The sequence below is a fragment of the Phyllostomus discolor genome, chromosome 2, assembly GCF_004126475.2.
Source record: "Phyllostomus discolor isolate MPI-MPIP mPhyDis1 chromosome 2, mPhyDis1.pri.v3, whole genome shotgun sequence".
Classification (NCBI taxonomy): Eukaryota; Metazoa; Chordata; class Mammalia; order Chiroptera; family Phyllostomidae; genus Phyllostomus; species Phyllostomus discolor.
Window position 1 is genome coordinate 60,720,029 of NC_040904.2, and position 22,580 is coordinate 60,742,608.

General features: G+C 37.7%; 1 protein-coding gene across 1 annotated transcript in view; it reads right to left on the bottom strand.

The window, feature by feature from the left end:
* ERICH6 (glutamate rich 6) overlaps positions 1-22,580 on the bottom strand; it is a 30,476-nt gene that overhangs the window by 4,242 nt on the left and 3,654 nt on the right. Inside the window, 11 exon segments of the mRNA XM_036015955.1 lie at positions 1,904-2,037; positions 2,040-2,131; positions 4,747-4,902; positions 6,138-6,223; positions 13,610-13,755; positions 15,519-15,589; positions 16,024-16,181; positions 17,154-17,267; positions 21,111-21,227; positions 21,329-21,448; positions 22,382-22,464. Coding sequence (XP_035871848.1) covers positions 1,904-2,037; positions 2,040-2,131; positions 4,747-4,902; positions 6,138-6,223; positions 13,610-13,755; positions 15,519-15,589; positions 16,024-16,181; positions 17,154-17,267; positions 21,111-21,227; positions 21,329-21,448; positions 22,382-22,464 — 1,277 coding nt within the window.

Consider the following 22,580-nt stretch of genomic DNA (forward strand, 5'->3'; position numbering starts at 1 on the left):
GGTCCAACTTCTTTGGGACTCTCTGAGCTTCTTGGACTTCCTGGAAGTCTATTTCTTTTGCCAGCTTGGGGAAGTTCTCCTTATTATTTGTTCAAATAACTTTTCCTGCTTGTTGCTCTTCTCCTCTGGTACCCTTATAATTCGGGTGTTGGAACATTTAAAGATGTCCTGGAGGTTCCTAAGCTTCTCCTCAATTTTTTGAATTCTTGTACGTTCATTTCTTTTCTGATTTGGATCTTTCTTTCTTCCTTCTGGTCCACACCATTGATTTGAGTCCCAGTTCCTTCTCATCACTGTCGGTTTCCTGTACATTTCCTTATTTCACTTAGTGTAGCCTTCATTTTTTCATCTAATTTGCGACCAAATTCAACCAATTCTGTGAGCACCCTCATTACCAGTGTTTTGAACTGTGTATCTGATAGGTTGGCTACCTCTTTGTTGTTTAGTTGTATTTTTTTCTGGAGCTTTGATCTGTTCTTTTGTTTGGGCCATTTTTTTTTTGTCTTGATGTGCCTGTTATGTATGAGGGGCGGAGCCTTAGGTGTTCACCAGGGCAGGGCAACCCCTTTCACTGCTTTGTAACACAGTATGTTGGGGAGGGGTCCAAGAGGGAACAATGGCGCTTGCTCTACTTTCTGCCAGATTTCAGTCATTTCTCTATCCAGCAAAGCAACCTGGATAGTGGCATATTTCAATCATTTTTGCAACTTCCCCCAAGCAACCTGGGCCCTTCTGGTGATGATTCCCAGGTGGGTGGGTTTGTGTATGTTCTAGGACCCTGTGGGTCTCTCCCACGAACTCTCCTGTGAGGCTGGGAGTTTCTTCCAGCACCTCAACCCCCACAGGTGTTTACAATCAGTGATTTGAGGCTTTATTTCCTTACACTGGGACACTGGGTTGTGCGATCTGTCTCACTCCCCAGTTTCGCCTGGTTTATCTGCACACCAGTATGGGACTGCCCTGTCTGCCAGCCACCCTGCGCACCACACCCCACTCCACAATCTGCCACCTTGCTGGGTCCACCAGCCGCCGCTTTGCTGCAAGTTCCTCTCTGCCTCTCGTACAGGTCTGGATGAATGTGTCTTCTTTAACTCCTTGGTTGTCGGACTTCCATACAGTTCGATTTTCTGTCAGTTCTGTTTTTATTGTTTTTTTTTAATTGTTGTTGTCCTTATTTTGGTTGTACGAAAAGGCACAGGGTGTCTATCTATGCCTCCATCTTGGCCAGAAGTTGAAGTCCATGTTCTTAACCAATGCACAGTATTGTCAGTTACTGAGAGTGTACTCTGGGCCATGCCTTGGGCAGGATAGAGGAATCAGTAAAATAGAGATCCTGTAATTCGGGAGTTTACCATCTAGTAGGAAAAGTGCTGTGAGGGCACTTTTAGAATACACCATAGAATCATGGTTCAGAAAGAACAGGGATAGAGGTGAGTTCGTGGAGAGCCCAGAGAAGGACATGACTGACCCTCACTGGGCCAAGGGCTAGGCAGTCTGGAAGTGTCTCCAAGGAAATAGAGTTTATGCTTGGCCTTGAACATGGTTAGAACCCAGGTCTCCTGACTTAGCTCAGGGCTTTCTACTATAGTACAGAGAAAAGCAAACACAATACAAAATCCTAAAACCAAACCCTCAAAGCAGCACTATACAGTCACAGAGCCAAACACTAGGTAAACGTTACTTGGATTCAAGTCTGAATTAGATGGAATTTGTGAGGATGAAGAAACAATTATAAGACTCCCTCAACTCCATATGAAACTTTCACATATGTGTTTTTAAATTGAATTCCAAAATTCTTAGGATGGTAGATGACATACAAGTATAATTTATCAGTAACAACACTAACAAAGTTATTTTACTCTTATTATTCTAAATGCTTTAACTGTTTTTAAAATGTACCTACCTTCACTTTGGTTCCAATATTGATTCTTGCCTGTTGGCCCATTGCTAGGAAAGTGATTGAAATCTTGTCTTGTTCTAAGATGCGAATTCCAACATAATGGTTCAAAGCCAGGAAGACAGGTTTAAATGAAACAAGGGTGAGGAGGCAACAGAACTTGACCAATTCCAAGCCCTTATTCTGTTGCCGGCTTGATCTGAACATTGGCCTCCCAAGATGTTGATGTACATCCTGGGAAGAAAGGATATTAACAATCACAAACAGAAACATTGTAATTCAACTCTGAAATTCACCCTGACATTTGCTAACCAAGGGGAGTAGTAGTCCATGCTAGCAATAGCTTATAAATGATAGAAAACCTCAGGTGATAAGACTGTGACAGAATTCTATGCTAATTTGAAGTACTAAGTTTAATTCAAGACCTTCTGATAAACAAAAATGGGTCTCATGGATGGAACCAGGATGGTAAAGGCATCTGGAAAATGATGTGCTGTGAAGAAGGATGAAGCACGGTTTTAGTATGGACAAGAAGAAATAAGGAGAGTAGGCTATATGTGAAAGACAGGGAAAAGACCAGTGCTTAGATTTTCCACCCAGGCCAAAAGGAAGACCAGGGAGGGTATACCTCTGGGGAAAGCCAATCTGGCCTCAGTACAAGTGTTTTCTAACAGCACTGACACCTGGGAGCCAGGAAGCCTAGGAAGCCTCTCATCAGGGTCAGGTGTGGGCAGAAGAGGCTCAGGAGACATCTCTGAAATCACTATGGTGGATAAGGGCTCTATAACAGAGCAGAAGGTGGAACTTAGATGCGCTGGGTTCCCCAGTCTTTTGGCATCACTAATGCCACACTTTACTGCAAACATACAAATTTAGCTCTGCACAGTCTGCAAGCTAGTAGCACTAATGACTCCCATTCCACTTAGTTGTATCCTCATACTCTTCATCTTCTTCCAGCTTAAATCACCATCCCTTTCTTCAGGAGACAGAATATGTAGAGTTCTGGTACACAGAAAGTTGACTTAATTTGATAATGAATTATTTTTTAAAAACTAGATTGACCTTGGCTAGTGTGGCTTAGTGGAGTGAGTCCCAGCCTGTGAACCAAAGGGTCACTGGTTTAATTCCCAATCAGGGCACATGCCTAGGTTGCGGGCCAGGTCTCCAGATGTGGGCATGCAAGAGGCAACCACACATTGATGTTTCTCTCCCTCTCTTTTTTTCTCCCTTTCTCTAAAAATAAATAAATAAAATCTTTTAAAAAGACTATCTCTTAATATACAACTGGCTACAAAATTAAAAAAAAAACAACTAGATGAGCTGGTGATGAGTGACTCCTAAGTAAATCATTAACATCTTATTTCCCTACTTATAAGCGGTAGTACTCTAATAGCAAAATACAAATGAGAAATTGAGGTGATTATTTTATATAGCTGGGAAAGTAGGATACAAATTATCTGGATAAATTATTTATTTGATAAACATTCTTTGAGTCTATATCATGTACAGATACATGCTATGTAGCAGCAAAGACCTGGGGTATGCATTCAGAGATCTTCAGTCCAGCGGTTTGGGTGGCTTGTTTCACAAGAGGCAGCTATAGAAGAAGTTAGGACCATATCAAGGAATCCATATCAGAGGGCCCAAGAGTTGAGTTGGTGGTTCAGAGGGCTTCACTGTTCAAGGAAAAGTCCTAGAAACTAATGAATATCTAGTGACAATTAATGTAGTGCCCCAACAAACGTAAAACAGTTGCTAGTGAGCAACTCTGAAGGATAAGTAAAAATTGTCCAATATACAAGAGATAGTGGATTGATACTGCATTGGACTACAAACAAAAATAGCTTTCTGTGTCCTAACTCTCTCAAGTTCTGACCATGTCAAACTTTAATGCAACTGGCAGAATTTCTCAAGATGAGACTGTTATACCTCTACATAATGTAAAGAGAGAGAATAACTTTCTGAAGAGCTAAATTGTATTTGAAGTTAGAATCTAAATTTTTACTTGCTCATAAATGAAGTAATATTAAATCAGAGTAGATAAGTTAGTAGATTAAAAATGGGATCAAAATCTTTAATTTCTCTAGTGATTTTGTTTGTATGTTATGCTGTTGGTTGTGGCTACATGAACTTACTAGTTAGAAATATATCTCAAACAATGACAACTAGTGTGGCACCTGTCCACTGTAAATTATTTCCTCAGATGAGGCAGTGTAATATTATTAGGACCCAAATTCTAGAGAGGACCATATGAATTCATATTCCAAATCCCTAGGGTGACCATATAATTTATATAAGTTTTTATAATATTGAAATTGTATACTTCATATTTTCTTTCTGTTTATAGAAAGAATATGATAAACTTTGTTTATAAATTTGCCTAGGATTTTTTCCACTGAGAAGCACATGGAAAGGTATAAATCAAATATTTCTCTGAGTTACAAATTACTATCTAAGGACCACTAACTTACAGAAATTTTCTTAAAGCCATTTTATCATTTAAAAGGAAAACAAAAACGTCATTATAAGATGAACAAGTTCTGGGGATCTAATGTAGAGCATAGTAATTACACTTAATAATACTATGTTATATTCATAAGTTTCTAACAGGTGTACATTAATTGTTCTCAATACAAAAAATGGTAATTAGGTGGCATGGTGCAGGTATTAGCTATTGTGGTAATCATTTTGACAGTTTTTAAGTGTATTGATCAACATGGTTGTACACCTTAAATTAGACAAACATTGTATGTCGATTATATCTCAGTAAAGTTGGAAAAAATGAAAGGAAAAATAAAATTTCACAAGCTCAAGAAACACAATGGCAGCAGGAGGAAACTAGAAGCTACCAGACATTTCCATTGGGATGATAGCAGGAACTTCTGCCAAAAGAATTCAGCACTGCCAGGATGGCAGGGTTAGCGGGCATGTCGTCTTGGACAATACAAGTGAAGCCATCTGTCTTGTTGGGCACTCGGATGATGGCTAAGTTTCCAGATGGGTAGCTGAGATCAGATAAGGTCATTGTTCTAATGGTCTTTGATTATTCTGGGAATAATTCAATTTACGAGAGACTCCTTTGAAAATGTAAAGCTTCCGAAAAATGGGAAGTACTATTTTTTATTCTAAAAATATTACGCTTTTTATGTGGATCAAAATATATTTATAAGACACAAATAACCCTCAACCTAATACTAGCAATGTAGCATCATATAAAAAGGATTATGTACCATAACAAAATGGAATTTATCCCAGGAATACAAGGTTGGTTAACATTTGAAAATCAATTAATGAGATATACTGTATTGACAGAATAAAGAGCAAATAAGAAACATAGTAAAGACCTACCCAGTGGGCTCAGATGGTTGGGTGTTATCCCACAAAATGAAAAGTCACTGTTTGATTCCTGGTCAGGGCACATGCCTCGGTTGCAGGCCTGGTCCCAATTTGGGCACGTGGATAGGCAACAGATGACTTTTCTTTCCCTCTCTGTCATAAATTCCCCTCTCTCTAAAAATAAATAAATAAATAAATAAATAAATAAAATCTCTAAAAAACTAAAGAAAACATAATAAAGACTCAGTGTTTTCCCTTTAAGATCAAGAACTAAACAAAAATGTCCACTCACCCCATTTCTATTCAACATTGCACTGGAGGGTCTAGTCACAGCAATTTTATCAAGAGAAGAAATGAAAGGCATCCAGACTGAAAATGGAAGAAGTAAAACAATCCCTATTTCAGAACGCATTCTCTTATACACAGAAAGTCCTAAGGAATCCACAAAACAATATATTAGAACAAATGAGTTTAGTAGTGTTGTTGGCTACAAGAGCAACATATAAAATAAATGGTACACTTTACCAGTGAACATTCTGAAAGAAAAATTAAGACAAGCAATTTAATTACATACCATCAAACGGAATCAAATATACTGAGGATGATTTACTGGACTGTTAATACTAGTCCTATCTAAGCTCACCAGTGATGAAGTAAACACAAGATTGATAATGAATCATTTTGAAAATGAGCCACAGAGTCTTTGAGAGTAAGATTTAAATCAGGACATGAAGTGATAGCTATCAATAATAATAAAGTTGCAGTGGTTATTAACAGTTTTTCATTGGGTGGTAAAATTTGGGGATAATATCTATTTTAAAAAAGTTTTCTATCTATTTTTTCTTTATCTGTCTTTTTGGGAAGAATAAAGCTAATGAAAGTAACTTGTTGCTAGGAAGGATACAATATTTGCGTTGTTCCATCTGGAAATGAAGTCAGAAACTTGCTCCCATGTTTGTAGTTCTTCTCCAAGAGCTCATTTCTCACAATCTATAAATTACACAAAATAAAAGGACACTTACCAGTTAATTTTAAAGATAGAATGCAGTAAGTATGACAACAGACATCCTTTGCTTGCTAGACAGTTATACAAACCACTTCTTAGTTTAAATGTTTTGTCCCACTTCAACAATAGGGATAGTCCTTAGGAATTATTAAAGATTGGCCCTAAACCCTATAGATAAACTGATAAAACCTTCTAGCAAAAATCTGACATTACATATCTGTTTGAAGAGGTTTTATTTTACTTTATACATGTCACTGTAAAAAACAAAACAAAAGATAAAAATCAGCCCTGCTATAGTGAAATATTCTATATCTTGATTGTAGTGGTGGTTACATAACTGTCAAAATTCATACAGCTGCACATCCAAGGAAGATACATTTTTTTTCTCTAGGTAAATTATACTTCAGTAAACTGACTTTATACCCAGTAGCAGCTGCAGCATCTGGTGCCTCCTCAAGGTTTGATCTTGAAGTTCATCTGAGTACAATGCTAGTGGAGTATGAAAAGATGAAGAAAGAAATACAGGGAGCTATTTCCTTATTTTATCTCCAAGTTTAACTCCCTTATAGGTAATATTTCATAGGGAGATGAAATGTCCCCCAACAATATTTAATAATAAAATAAAGATTCAACTTGATTGTATTTATTTTTAACCCTGAATTGTGATACAATGGATATAAGAATTCCCAGGGCTAGCCAGTGAAACAACCTAAATTTTAATATAAATGTTGCCATTTTATTTTAGAAGATAATATATTTTTCACTTTAAAAATTATTAATATGGCCCTGGCTGGTGTGACTCAGTGGACTGAGTGCTGGCCTGTGAACCAAAGGGTCACCAGTTTGATTCCCAGTCAGGGCACATGCCTGGGTTGCAGGCCAGGTTCTCAGTAGGGGGTGCCGGAGAGGCAACCACACATTAATGTTTCTCTCTCTTTCCCTCCCTTCCCCTCTCTCCAAAAATAAAATAAAAATAATCTAAAAATAAAAAAAAATTTTAAAGATGTTTCAAAACAATTATGAAATACATTCAGGTTAAGTGCTAAAACATGCTATTTTGTTAATCAGTAATTATAAACTCCTGCATTATCACCACCCAAGTCAAGAAAGAAAACAATGCTGATACTCTAGAAGCCCCCAGTATGTTTATCCAAAGTCAGTATCCTTTCGTAGACATAAGCACTACTCTGATTTCAAAGTAATTTCTTTGCTTTCATAATTCTTTTTTTTAAGATTTTATTTATTTTTTTTTTAGAGAGGGAAGGGCAGGAGAAAGAGAGGGAGAGAAACAATCAATGTGTGGTTGCTTCTTGTACCCGCTACTGGGGACTGGGCCAGCAACCCAAGCATGTGCCCTGGCTGGGAATCGAACCAGTGACCCTTTGATTCACAGGCTGGTGCTCAATCCATTGAGCCACACCAGCCACGGCTGCTTTCATAATTTCTAAGCAATATAGTTTAATTTTTCCCAGTTTGAACTTTACACAGATGGAATCACACATTATATATTTTTAGTATTTTACTTTTCTGTCAACATTGTTTGTTTCATAAATGGTCCAAGTGTATAGCTGTGGTCCAATAACTTTCATGTATATATTAGAAACAGTGACACTATGAACATCCTTATGAATGTATCCTGATACTCAGTTTCCCACAGATACTAAACACAGAGGTGGAATTTCTGAATCCCAAGATGCTGCCAAAATGATTTCCAAGTCATACCAATTTACATTCCCACTAGAGGCAAGTAATAGTGATTGTTGCTCTGTATCCTTTCCAACACAGTTAACTTTTTTTTTTTTTTGCCAATATGGTAGGTATGTACTGATCTCTAATTGTAATTTTAATATTCCTTTCCCAGGTTACCAGTGAGGTTGAGCCCCTTTACATATGTTTATAGATCATTTGAATTTTCTCCTTCAAGAAGTATGAAAGGTTTTTGAGCCCATTTTCTATTAGGTGAAGTTTTTTCCTTGTCTTTTTACATTTAGGATATAAGCTCTTTGTATGTCACATGTGCTAAAATTTTTACTTTCTTGATTGTCTTTCACAACTTTAATTCATCAAATCTTTTATGGATACTGCTCTTTTCATCAGTTAGTAAATCTTTCCCTACCCTGAGATAATAGAGCTATTCTCCTATGTAAAAGAAATCTTTGTAGTTTTGTATTTTCACATTTCATGTGTTTAACCCACTTGGAATTGATTTTTACACCTGATGTGAATAGTGGTTCCAATTTCACTAAAAAATAAGGATAATTGACTCTCCCAGCACCAAGTATGGAGAAGATTTTTCTTCCTCCGTTATTCTGCAGTGCCACTGCTGTCATAAATCAGACGTTTATGCATGCATGAGTCTGCTTCTGGACTCCTTATTGTTTCTTTATTCTACCCGAACACTACACTGTCTCAATTACTGTATTTGTAATAGATCTTAATATCTGGTAGAGTGTGTTCCTCCCTCCCTCCCGGCCTTCTCCTGCTCAGGACTGTTTCTATTTTTATGTAAATTTTAGAATCAGATGAGGTCAGTACCCCCTCTTTTCTCAGCATACATGAATATCCAATCCTGTTAGAATTTGAAATTTGGAAAATGTTATCTTTAAAATAGCTAATCTTCCAATACATGAACAAATTTGTTAAATGGTTGTTCAAATATTCTATTTATTATTGCTCCTTTTTGATCTAATAGTCTTCTCAATTGTGACAGAGGTTGGTAAAAGTATCTCATTATGATCATGGATTTAAAATTTTTCTTTTATTTCTATAAAGTTTTTTTACATACTTTGAGGCTATGTTAATATGGGAATATATTTTGTAATGTTATATCTTCCTGGTGGATTAAAACCTTTATCATTATGAAGTGATCCTTTTTATCTCTTGTAATGTTCTTTAGCATTTTCATGATATATTATTTTTATTAATTTATATTTAATCTTTTTGTATCCTTATATTTTAGATGTATCTTTTATAAATAGTAAATGGTTGAATTTTTTTTAATTGACAGTCTTTGTTAACTGAAGTATTTAGTCTATGGTATTTATATACAATTACTGACATTCCTTGATGTTTTCTATTTATCTCTTATTATCTGTTTTTCTTTTCTCTTATCCTTTCTTATCTTTTGGGGGCATTTAAAATAAATTATTCTATTTTTTGCCCTACTTCTACTAACAGGGGGGTTATGCTCTCTGTCTCTGTTATTTTTCTGGCTACTCTAGAAATCTCAGCAAGCAAAGGTAATTTATCAAAGTCTGAAGTTAAGCTTTGGACTAGCCATGCTCCCAATAAAGGACTTTAGAACACTGTAACTGAATTTAGCCTTCTTGCAAAATCAGGTACTATTTTGTCATTCATTTTTATTCTGTCCTGTTTTATGAAATTCCATGGTCCATTATTATTATTACTGTTTTATCAGCCAACTTTTAGTTTTATCCATATTTATCATATACTGCTTTCTTCGCTCTTCATCTTTCTTGAATATCAGACCATCCAGTTACACAAAGAACATTCTTTAGAATTTCCTTTATGAGGGACTACTAGTGACAAACTCTTTGTTCTTGCCAAACAATGTCATTTGGGAGCACATTTTCTTGACTTGATGCAGACTTCTTAGATTGACTGTTACTTTCTCTCAGCACACTGAAGACATTTCATTGCCTTCTGGCTTCTGTTGTTGCTGTTAGGAGATGTTATGATTATAAAATTATTTTATGATCTTACTGTCCTCCTTTAAATGTAAATGGGACCTTTTTTTCTTCCGCTTTCAAGTTTTTCTTTCTTTGGCACTGCAAAGTGTCTAGGAGTTACAAAAATAACCACCCTGCTTGGCATTCATTGGACTTCCTAAATCCATGGATTTGTCTCTTTTGTCAGTTCTGGAAAATTATCCATTATCTCTTCAAATATTACCTCTGCCTGATTATCTTTCTTCTCCCCTAGGATTTTGAATAAATACATTTCAGATCCCTCATTTTATTTTCAAATCATACACTCTCTTCAGTTTTCCTTACCTTTTTTTGTCCCCCTGGTGAATTTTAATAAATTTTTAACCCTTTTCCCAAGTCATTAGTTCTATCTTAGTTGGCTCTAACCTGTCTTTAACTCTTATCTTTTAAGGTTTTTTTACTTCAGTTGTTGTTGTTTTCATTTCTATAAGTTTATATTTTCTTTTCAAACCTGTATGTCATTTTATAGTTTTCTGTTCCCTCCAAATATCTTGAAGCCAATTATTTCTTTTTATAAAAATAGTTAACCCTGTGCCACCCAACTTTCCAGCCTACCCAAGCTGTTTCCAGTGGCTATTTCATATGAATGACCTGACTTGGTTCATGCTTCATACTTTCCTAAAATCTCCCAAATAAGCTGCATCTGGCCTCAGCATTCCCTGTACCTCCCAGTAAGTGGCCCTGGGCCTGACACTAGCAGCAACTGGCCTTGGTTCACAACTTTGCCTCCCCTGGGCACATCTAACTTGGCACAAGTAGCAGCCATCTGAAGATCACTTTGTAGCTCATGCCAAGAGACCCCTGGCAGAGTACAGGTGGTGGTTGACCTTGGCCTATACCTCCTGGGAGGCCCCAGAGCCAGCACACTCAGTCAGCAGCTTCAGACCACGTCGAAGCATTGCCACCCAACCACTTCTACAAGCAACACATTCCAGGGGCAGAATCAGTGGGCACCAGAACCCTCCTGAAGTAAGACCAGCTCTGTGAGGTGGGCCCCTGAACAGCTGATCCTCTGCCATGGTCAGAGGTTGGTGGTCAGTGCTCCCAGCCCATTTTGTGGTTGATTAGCCTGGAGGTAGATCCCTTCCATTGGTGTGCCAGCAGCAATGAAAGCTCAACTACAAGAGAAAGGTATACACAGCCAACATGGTGGGTATGCCTTAAATGCCCAGCTTGGGTGATCAGGGAGGCTGTGCTACTGGGCCCTACAGAACACCTACTATATTAAGCCATGCTACCAAGCCTGGGAGATGTAGCAGGCAGCTCTACCTAACATATAGAAACAAACATAGGAAGGATGCCAAAATGAGAAGACAAAGAAACATGGCCCTAATGAAAGAACAGAGCAAAACTCCAGAAAAAGAACTGAACAGAATGGAGACAAGCAACCTACCAGATGCAGAGTTCAAAAAACTTTATAAAAATTAGACCTTCAACAGCACAAAATGGACCAGTCAGAAATGAAGGATATATGAACTGAAATGAAGAATAATTTACACGAAATCAACAGTGGAGTAGATGAAGCCAAGAACCAAACCAGAATTTTGGAATATAAGGAAGAAAAAAACACTCAATCAGAGCAGCAAGAAGAAAAAAGAATCCAAAAAAGTGAGGATAGGGTAAGGAGCCTCTAGGACAACTTCAAGTGTACCAACATTTGCATCATGGGATGCCAGATGGAGAAGAGAGAGAGCAGGAAATTGAAAACCTATCTGAGAAAATCACAGAAAACTTCCCTAACTTGGTGAAGGAAATGAACACACAGATCCAGGAAATGCAGAGTCCCAAACTAGAGGAACACAAAGAGGCCCACACCAAGACACATCATAACTAAAATGCCAAAGGTTAATGATGAAAAGAGAATTTTAAAAGTGGCAAGAGAGAAGCAGTTTAACTGCTTACAAGGGAGCTCCCATAAGACTGCTGGCTGATTTCTCAACAGAAGCTTTGCAGGCCAGAGGGATTGACAAGAAATATTTAAAGTGATGAATACCAAGGACCTACAACTAAGATTACTCTGCCTAGCAAAGCTATTATTTAGAATCAAAGGAAAGATAAAGAGCTTTCCAGGCAAGAAAAATCTAAAGGAGTTCATCACCATCAAACCAGTACTATATGAAGTAACAAAGGGTCTTCTTTAAGAAGAAGAATAAAAAAATAAAAAATATGAAGAATAAAATGGCAATAAATTCATATCTATCAACAATTATCTAAATAACTAAATAAATGAACACACAGAATAGAAACAGGCTCATAGACTCAGAAAACATTTGACAGATGCCAGTTGGGAGGGTGGTTGGGTGATGGATGAAAAGGTGAAGGGATTAGGAGGTACAAATTGGTTGTTACAGAATAGTCGTGGGCATATAAAATATAGCATAGGGAATATAGTCAATAATATTCAAATAACTATGTATAGTGTCAGATGAGTGTAAGATTTATTGGGATGATCACTTAGTAAATTATACAATATCTACTCACTGGAGTATATACCTGAAACTAATATAATAATGTATGTCAACTATAAATGAAAATAAACAAACTAGCAAACAAACAAACAGATTACTTCAATTTCCAAAGTTTTTGGAGGTCTTTTCCTTTTGGATATTATTTCTCTGGATTTTTTTATTGTGGCAGTGAGTTTCCTTTTGTCCTTGATTCTTTACATGTGTGCTGGTAATTAAATTTGAAGGATAATTTAGAGGAGTAATTTGCAGGCTGGATGAGTAATCTTCCTCCAGATAGTGTTTGGATTTGATTTTGTCAGGCACCTCAGTACACTGCCATCCCTTACATTCTTGTCACCCAAGAGAAACAAACCAGGTTTCAATAATTTAATTTCGAGGAATCTACTCTAAGGATCTATACTTATATAAAAAATAAATCTGTACACAAAGATACTCAAAGCAATGTTATTTAGTATAGCAAAAAAAAAAATGTTAACAACATGTATGTCCAATAATAAGGGAATGGTTAGATAAACTATATGAAAAAGCACATAGATATTAATGTTAATATAATCAATACAATATCACAGAAGTATTTTTATAACTTTAAAAAGATAAAAATTACATCTGTAATAATAATTACAAGTATGTTAACAAAAACCTATGAATAAGAAAGTCTAGGATGATATTGTCCAACAGAACTTTTAGTGACCACAAAAATGTTCTAGATCTGCCTTGCAACACAGTGGCATTAGTTACATATAGCTATTAAACTTGTGACAGGTGGTTAGTGTGACTAAAAATTACATTTTAAATTTTATTTTAAATTTAGCCAAACATAATAGTTGATACTATATTGGCTAGTGCAGGTCTAGAAAATATTGAAATGTTAATGATTTTTGGTGATTTTTTCCCTTTCTTTTTAGTTTTCAAAGGATTCCAAATGTTCCTTAATGTATTATTATCACATTTTAAAGTAAAAAGGTTTTAATGGACCTAGTCCCCCATAAGACATATGTAAAATATTGTTGTAAAGTCTGGTAGAAGTTAAAAGACCAAGTCTATACCAATTCTTCTTGACAAATAGGTCAATGTGCCATGTACACAGGCTGCCATATTCATCACGACAGCTTTTATGACTTTAGGTAAAATAATTTTTTAAGAGTAGCAAGTAAACATATTACAAGCTAATTACCTTTCCACATGCTTTCCTAGAATCACAACAAGCAATGGACATGTTTCTTTTGTCTAGTTCAAAATCAAATAGTCTGTCTTCAACTACCTCTTGTTTTGGAATATCCACAGAAAGCTGATAAGAAATTGTTTTGAGGTGTTTTGAATCTAATGGGAAAAGAATCACAGGAAAGTACATATATGTTTAAAATTTTTCAAAACCACTATTCTAAAATGAAATTTTAAACTCTATTACAAATGCATTGTTTTATCAGACTTTTTTTTAATGGAATAAAAATGAGGACCTTTATTAAATTAAAGTGAAGACCTTCTTTTGTTAAAAAATTAATGAGACAATTCCTTTGTTAAAAGAAGGAAAAAGTGATCCTGGCTGGCATAGCTCAGTGGATTGAGCGTGGGCTGCGAACCAAAGCATCGCAGGTTCGATTCCCAGTCAGGGCACGTGCCTGGGCTGCAGGCCACAGCCCCCAGCAACTGAACGTTGATGTTTCTCTCTCTCTCTCTTTCTCCCTCCCTTCCCACTCTAAAAATAAATAAATAAAATCTTTTAAAAAGAAGGAAAAAGTGATAATTTTAATTAAGTGCAATTTTCTGGCATTAGATTTAGTAGGAAACAGTTGAATATCAAGGAAATTTATATTAGAAATTTAGTTTAAAAAAACAAAACCAAAAAATGTATCTTCTCTAAGTATATTTTTTCTTTCTTTATTTTTCATTGTTTATTCTATTATAGTTGTCCCAAGTTATTCCCTCTTGTCCCCCCTCCTCTAAGTATCTTTTCAATAGCACTGAGTTGTAGAGGAGAAACTGATGCTCAAAAAGATTTAGTAATTTACCCAAAGCAGATAGCCTATAAGTAGAAAAGCAAGGCTATAAATTCAGAACTTCTGGATGGGAGTAAAAGATAGAAAATTATACTGCCAACAACAATTAAAATAAAAAATATTTTAAAAAATTTCTCTGTGTATCTGACCTCATATAATCAAAGAGGCCACAAGAGTCTCCTGGTTTATTTGACAAATTAAAATTTTCAGAAAAATCCACACACAAAAAAATCAGGACTTCTGGAACTGGAGACTATGATGCTAAATGAAATAAGCCATTCGGTGAAGACAAATACCATATGATCTCACTTATAAGAAGAACCTAATGAACAAAATAAACTAACGTGCAAAACAGAACCAGTGACATGTAAACATGGAACAGGCTAGCAGAAGCTAGAGGAAAGGGTGGTGAGGGCAGGGAATGGTGGAAAGAAGGGGGAGGGATTAGTCAAAGGACATGTATGAATGACCCATGGACATGGACAACTGTGTGAGGATTGACTGCAAGTGTGGGTGGAGGGGACTCAATCGAGGAGGGCAAAGGGAGAGAAACTGGGACAACTGTAAAAGAATAAGCAAGAATTAAAAAAAGGAAGTGAAATTTTTAGAAAAGCAGTGCCGTGGGTGTGGGGTGGGGGATAGAGGGAGGAAGAACTTCTGATTCTAAAGTCAGCACTCCTTCAATTGCACCAGTACTATAACTGCACTGGCCAGCACTTGTATATGAAGAAAGTAATCTAATTAACTTGGACAGATTTTCCATGCCCCAACCTGAAAATAAAATGGGATGTATGCTGAATAAAACAAGAAACAATGAACTCAAAAGCTCTTTGCAGTTATCTGTAAAGTGCTCTATAGATGTTGCTGATTTATTTTAATCAATAACGAGATGAAGACTGAAAATTTCAAAAGCCAATGGAACACCAGATTTTCTGAGCCATTTTGACTAATACACTGACTGTAATGAGAATTTTAAATGGAAACACTTTTAAGTGTTTTTTTTAATATGCCAGTTTTAGATCTTGGCCAAACATATGAGTTTTCTGATGTACAACTGATCTATAACATAAATGTTCATGAACTCACCTTCTTCAAAGAAGCCAGTGTGTTCATTTGTTTTTACTGTGAAATGTTTGGCCATTTTTTGCTCCTGTTTTCTACAAAATAAAAAAAAGATGCATAAATATGAAATGTGTTTCAAGCTTAAAATACATACTACAAATTTTAACTGTTTAAGTGTCATCCCTTGTGATTTTTATTTGTTATTACTTGTGACTCCTGTTCTTTAATCACAGCACTTGGGTCTCTATTCTGTTTGGTGGAGAAATTTCTCCCATATAGGAATTCTGAAATGAATCCTCAGAACTGGGTTGATAAATTTCTACTTTAAATCAGTGAGGTCACTGAGTTTTGGAGAGCTTCTGAATTGCATAACATTCACCAGGAATGGTAATAGGTTTGCTTTGGCCAATTTGATTTCTTCACTGAGACTATATCTTTGAAATTATATATTTTGAAAAACAAGGTTCATTTTACAAAAAGCTCTCTTAGTGGACCTATCTGAGTTTCAATATCAAAGGCTCAATGTTACCTCCTCAGGGCTTTTTCCTTTGCTTTGAGTCTATCAATGTCAGTGCCGTGGGCTGCGTGAGGTTTGATACAGATTAGTTCATCTTTACAGCTTTGGATTTTTAGTTTTTCCTCATACATGTAGTCAATCAGATTTTGGAAATAACTACAACAGGGGGCCTGAAAAACAAAGAGGTCATTTTCGCCTCATTAGTCCTAGAATGAAGATAATTAGAGGGGATAAAAACCAAAAATGGCTTATGAGGTTTGAATTACCATCTATGGTAACTTTCTTGATAACAAACTAAACAAATATTTCATATAACATACACTTCACATACTTAAAGTATGTAATTCAATGGATTTAGTATATACAGAGTTGTGTAATCATCCCCACAATTGGTTTTAGAACATGAAAACTGTGCCCATTAACAGTCACTCCCTACCCTCCTTTCCTCTCAGCCCCTGGTAACCACTAATCTATTTTCTGTCTCTATAGATGGTCTGTTCTGTATGCTTTATATAAATGGAATCATACAATATAGGGTACTTTGTGATTGGCTTCTTTTACTTAGCATAATGTTTTCAAGTTTCATCTAGGTTGTAGCATGTATTAGTACTTCAATTCTTCTCATGACTGAATAATGTTTGATTTTATGAATATACCATATTCATCAGTTGACAGGCATTGGATTGTTCTCACCCTTTAGCTGTTCTAAATCATGCTGTTGGGAATATTGTATACAAGTGTTCGTGTAGATGTATGTTGTCAATTTTCTTGGGAATGGAATTTTCTGGGAATGGAATTGCTGGGTAACATGGTAATTATATGTTTAACTTTTTGAGGAACAACCAGACATTTTTGCCAACATGGCTGCACCATTTTATATTCCCCTTTAGCAGTATATGAAGGTTCCAGTTTCTCCATATCCTTGTCAAAACTTGCTATTATCTGTCTTTTTTTAATTATAGCCATCTTAGTGGGTGTAGAATGGCATCTCATTATGGTTATAATTTGTGTTTCCCAGACAGCTAACACAAAACTTAAGAATGGCAATACAGGGAAAAGATGCAGAAGAAAATACTACATATATTTAAAAGTGGTACTTAAAAATAACACTATTTCCTCAGGAATTCTGCTTTAGAACTTACATATTCTATTGGCTCAGAGCTACTGTAGTCAGCATACATATCCACAATGGAAAGAAATGTTCTTAGATCACTCCCACAAAATTCACACTTGGGTGATATTTCCTCCTCTTCTTCCTTCAGAGAGAGAGAAAAAAATGAAGACCTGCCCATAAGAGCCTCTGAGAGAGGTCAGAGTCAGGGCTCTGGACAGGGCCAGAGAGCATCCAGTAGGACAGCAGGAGGGGTGGGGATGTGCAAACCTCCTTGAGAACTTCTGTCAGAAACCCTGAAGACTTCCAGGAATAGTTGGTGGGAAACTTTCAGGAAGCTGAGGTCCTATACTAGAAGGTACCCAGCCAGCAAGATCTGTATATTCCGGAATAGAGCATCACTTCTGTTTAAGAGTGGTGAGGACTGAGGACACTGGGGTGGTGTTTTCGGGGCCTCTGTCTGGTGGAGCTCACCAGAGCACAGCTGAGCCCGTCGGGAGCTATGTGGGCCCTTTGGATGCCTTCTTAGTATGAGAAGAAACAATTGCAGAAATGATTGTTGACATCAGAATCCCTTGTTGTGGAGGAGGGATATACAGTGTGTAACTAGATGCAAGAGACAGAAGATAACACATACCAGATTTTAGGAAAATGTTCTAAGGAGTTTGAATGCCATCTTTCAAGAAGTGTCAGGTTAGCCAACATATCAAATGCACAGTTCAAAACACTCGAAATCAGAGGCTCACAGAATTGGTTGAATATGGTCACAAATTAGAAGGAAAAATGAAGGCTATGCTAAATGAAATAAAGGAAAATGTACAGGGAACCAACAGTGACAGGAAGGAAACTGGGACTCAAATCAATGGTGTGGACCAGAAGGAAGAAAGAAACATTCAACCAAATCAGAATGAAGAAACAAGAATTCAAAAAAAATGAGGAGAGGCTTAGGAACTTCCAGGACATCTTTAAACGTTCCAACATCCAAATTATAGGGGCATGAGAAAAAGAAGAGGAAGAGCAACAAGTGGAAAACTTATTTGAACAAATAATAAAGGAGAACTTCCCCAATCTGGCAAAGGAAATAGACTTCCAGGCAGTCCAGGAAGCTCAGAGAGTCCCAAAGAAGCTGGACCCAAGGAGGAACACAGCAAGGTACATCATAATTACATTAGCCAAGATTAAAGATAAGGAGAGAATCTTAAAAGCAGCAAGAGCAAAGGAGACAGTTATCTACAAAGGAGTGGCCATAAGACTCTCAGCTGATTTCTCAAAAGAAATCTTGCAGGCAAGAAGGGGCTAGAAAGAAGTATTCCAAGTCATGAAAGGCAAGGACCTCCATCCAAGATTACTCTATCCAGCAAAGCTATCATACAGAATGGAAGGGCAGATAAAGTGCTTCTCTGATAAGGTCAATTTCAAGGAGTTCATCATCACCAAGCCCGTATTATATGAAATGTTAAAGGGATTTATCTAAGAAAAAGAAGATCAAAACTATGAGCAGTAAAATGACAGCAAACTCACAGTTATTAACAACCACACCTAAAACAAAAGCAAAAACAAACTAAGCAAACAACTAGAACAGGAACAGAACCACAGAAATAGAGACACATGGAGGGTTATCAGCGAAGGAGTGGAAGGGGGAGAGAGGGGGAAAGGGTACAGAGAATAAGTAGCATAAATGGTAGGTAGAAAATAGACAGGGGGAGGTTAAGAATAGTACAGGAAATATAGAAGCCAAAGAACTTATAAGTATGACCCATGGACACGAACTAAAGTGGGGGAATGTGGGTGGGAGGAGGTGTGCAGTGTGGAGGGGAATAAAGAGGGGGTTATGGGACAACTGTAATAGCATAATCAGTAAAATACATTTTAAAAAAGAAGTGTCAGGTTAAAAAAATCTTCCCATTACTATGTAGGCCACCATTAAAATGATCAACTTTCTAAATTAGAGTTTTTCTCAAGAGGAAGCCCAGGTTGAGGCCCTAAATTCTCCTGTCTGGGCTATGAAGGTAATTGAGGAGGAGGACAGCCAGACTAGGGGAAGCAAAAGGGAGACCTGGAGTGAGAAGTTCAGGTGACTCAGTGAGGGTTTGAGGGACCATGGCCATGTTGGCAATTTGAGGGCATGATGGCAAGGAGGCAAGCCTAAGCAGAGGCCTGCAGGAAAGACTGAGATCCTGACTTATAGGTCATGAACGCCACCAGGGCACCTGCAGTTACCATAGAAACCATTCTCTGGGACTGGCAAGGTGGCCATCGTGGGTCCAAAGTGTAACTGAGGTACCAGTGCCATCAGGGATTTACCACCTGAGAGTTCTGTCCAATCCCTTTAGCCCACTGAAACTACAAAATAATATATCCGAAAGCAGAAGACTTAGGGAGTGGCAAGGTGAAGCCTTGTAATAGAAAGATGGTGGTGTAAAACCTAGGATGGCCACCAGATGATGGGGCAAGGCAAAGGACAGCTGACAAAGCTAGGCCATCTATAACCTGTTCCTTACAATGGTCTGGGTAGTGGGCTCCTCAGCTCAAGGTCCCTTTACCCCTTTACCTGGAGTCAAGCAAGGTGAAGATGCTTCAAAAGACCATGAGTTGGGTTGTAATCTGCACTTGAAGAGGGTATGGCTGTAGAGAAAGGCAGGCAAGCCAGCTGTTACTGCCCCTCAACTAACTAGTGTTAAAGCCCCATCACAGAGGACCTGGAAGGTCTGTCCAAAGAGCAGGAGGAGCCACCCTTCCCAGATGCTAGTGCAGGGACAGGTCCCTGGAAGAAAGGGCACATGGCCTTCCTCATGTTCAGGCCCATCTCTGGGTGTCAGGGAAGAAACTCCCCTGGATACAAGCCTTTGTGGTTCAGAAGAAGGAAGGTGCTATGTCTGAATAAGAAATTTGAACTCAAAGAGTCAACAGGGTGACTAAGCCATTGAGAGACCTGGGCTAAATAAACACAGTCTGTGTTGACTGATATGAAATGACATGATATATTTAATGTGTTGCCCCTCATTGAACTGCACAGTTCGATGTGCTGCACAAAACAGCGAGCACCACACTAGGGCATCAGCGTAGCTTGCCCTGAACTCCTGCACATGCCTCTGCAATGTGCTGTCTCGCATGACTGTCTCTTGTTTTCAGTGAAAAACCCTGCACCTTTAATGCACATGGGAGAAGTAACCAAAGGGGACTGGGGGCTGCACTGTTCTCTCCACATGACCATAAAACCCAAGTTTGGAAGTAATCATTCCACCAGTCAGTACCTCATTGCCCTGGTGATGCAGAATCGTGTGCCATCCTGTTGGAATTACTAAGGTGAACTTTTCCTTGCCCATCAAGCACAGGCATTAATTGGTCACTTAACATGATCAAATATGGCAAACCTATATTTTACCTATGTTTCCAGGTTTTATGACCACAGTTATAGGTTGAATTGTGTCCTACCAAAAGATATATTGAAGTCCTAACTGCTGATACCTATGAATGTGGCCTTATTTAGAAATGGGGTCTTTGCAGATGTAATCAAGTTTAGATGAGGTCATTAGGGTGTGCTCTAATCCAACATGACTGGTGTCCTTTGAGAAGAGAGACATTTGGACACAGACACACACACAACACCAGGACAACTTTGACAGAGACTGGGGTGATGTGGCTACAAGCCAAGGAATAAGGACTGACAACTACAACCAGAAGCTAGGAGGAGGCAAGAAAGGATTCTTTCCTACAGGCTGGACTTGCTGACTCCTTCATTTTGACCTTCAGAACTGTAAGACAATACGTTTTTATCATTTTAAGCCACCTAGTTTGTGGTACTTTGTTACAGCAACCCTAGGAAACTAATACAGCCATCCTAAGAGCTATTTCAAGCCATCCTGAGTGCTATTTCAAGTAAATGGGTTTTGCCTATTTTTTATGTATGTTCACTGTCTTTTGTGCAAATCATCAAGTGACTTTTCTCATGATTTATTGCAGTAAAGAAAAAAAAAAAGAAAATCACCTCGAAGTCAGTGCCGAAGTCAAAACCCTCTCGTTTGAATGCCAGAAAGGGTGGCGGCCCAATGCTGGGTAACGTTCTTAGAGAGGGCTCAAACAGTGTTACGAAGTCTTCCTTAAACTAAATTGCAGAGAGGGAGACAGAAAGAGAAAATTAAAGATTGACTATGTGATCTTTACCACGAGCACAGTTTACTAGTTGGACTGATAAACATTTCTTACCTCCAGCTCACATAAAATAGTTAGTTCTGGCTCTTCTGGATTAACTACCCATTTTTCTGAAGAGAAAAGGATAGATTTAGGAGGAAAGTTGAAGGGCTTGTGCAGTGTATCCCATTTTCTCTAGTTTGGAGATCCCGGCCCATCACACACACACAGACACACACACGTACATGCATACACACTGTTTAAATGCCCTGAACCCCTAGCTTTTTACCAGCTTCTTGCATATATTCTTAGGGGAGGGCTTTTCTTTCTTTTTTTAAAAAAAGATTTTATTATTTACTTTTAGAGATAGGGGAAGGGAGAGAGAAAGAGAGAGAGAGAAACATTGATATGAGAAAGAAACATTAATTGATTGCCTCTCACATGCACCACGACTGGGGATGGAACTTGAAACCCAGGCCTGTGCCCTGACCAGGAATCAAACCAGCAACCTTTGGCTTCTCAGGTCATGACCAACTGAGCCACAGTGGTGAGGGCAAGGGAGGAATTTTCTAAAGGACATGGGCACCATCCAAGTTAAGGCTGGTTCCCTAGTAGCAGTTTGCCTTTGCCAGCAGAGGGGATACTCCAAACATCCACTTACCTCTTATTAACTTAGCTTTCTTTTTACGTTTAGTTTTCTTCAGTGCAGAGGGTGTTTTTATTCCTGCAGAAAGAGTATATATTTACCATTAATCATGACAAAGTAGGAAAGAATTGTAACATAAAAAAAAATATGTCTCAGAAAAATAAGTACCCTTATGGTGTTTATGTTAATTTTTTTTTGCCTTTTTCTAAATGTAATTTTATCAGCAGTGAGAAACAAATAGAGAAAAGCCACGACTCCAATGTCTCACACTTAAAAATGTTCCTGTTCCTTTCTAGTACTGGAATACTACACAGATGCATCTTTTACTTGATTATAATCATGTTTTGCAGTCCCTGTTATTTTCTGCTTCTTTTAAGTACTATTCTATCTACTTTATGTCTGCTATTCTATAAAAGATTTTTCAGGTAGGCAGGTGCTGGGTGGGGAGTGGGGTTCAAGTTCAACACAGTGAACTAAAGCACCAGGATTATTTCCTCCACAGATTCCAGGGCAGTACTGGAAATGGGGAAGGCAGCTATCAACACACCAGCAACTTTGAGTAAATCTAGAGGTTTAAGCAAATCTAGAAGTTTAAGCATATAGGATTAGAATGATGAAAAATCAATCAGAACAATCTGAGTCATTCAGAGGTAAAGGGAGGAGGCTGACCCACTTTGCAGC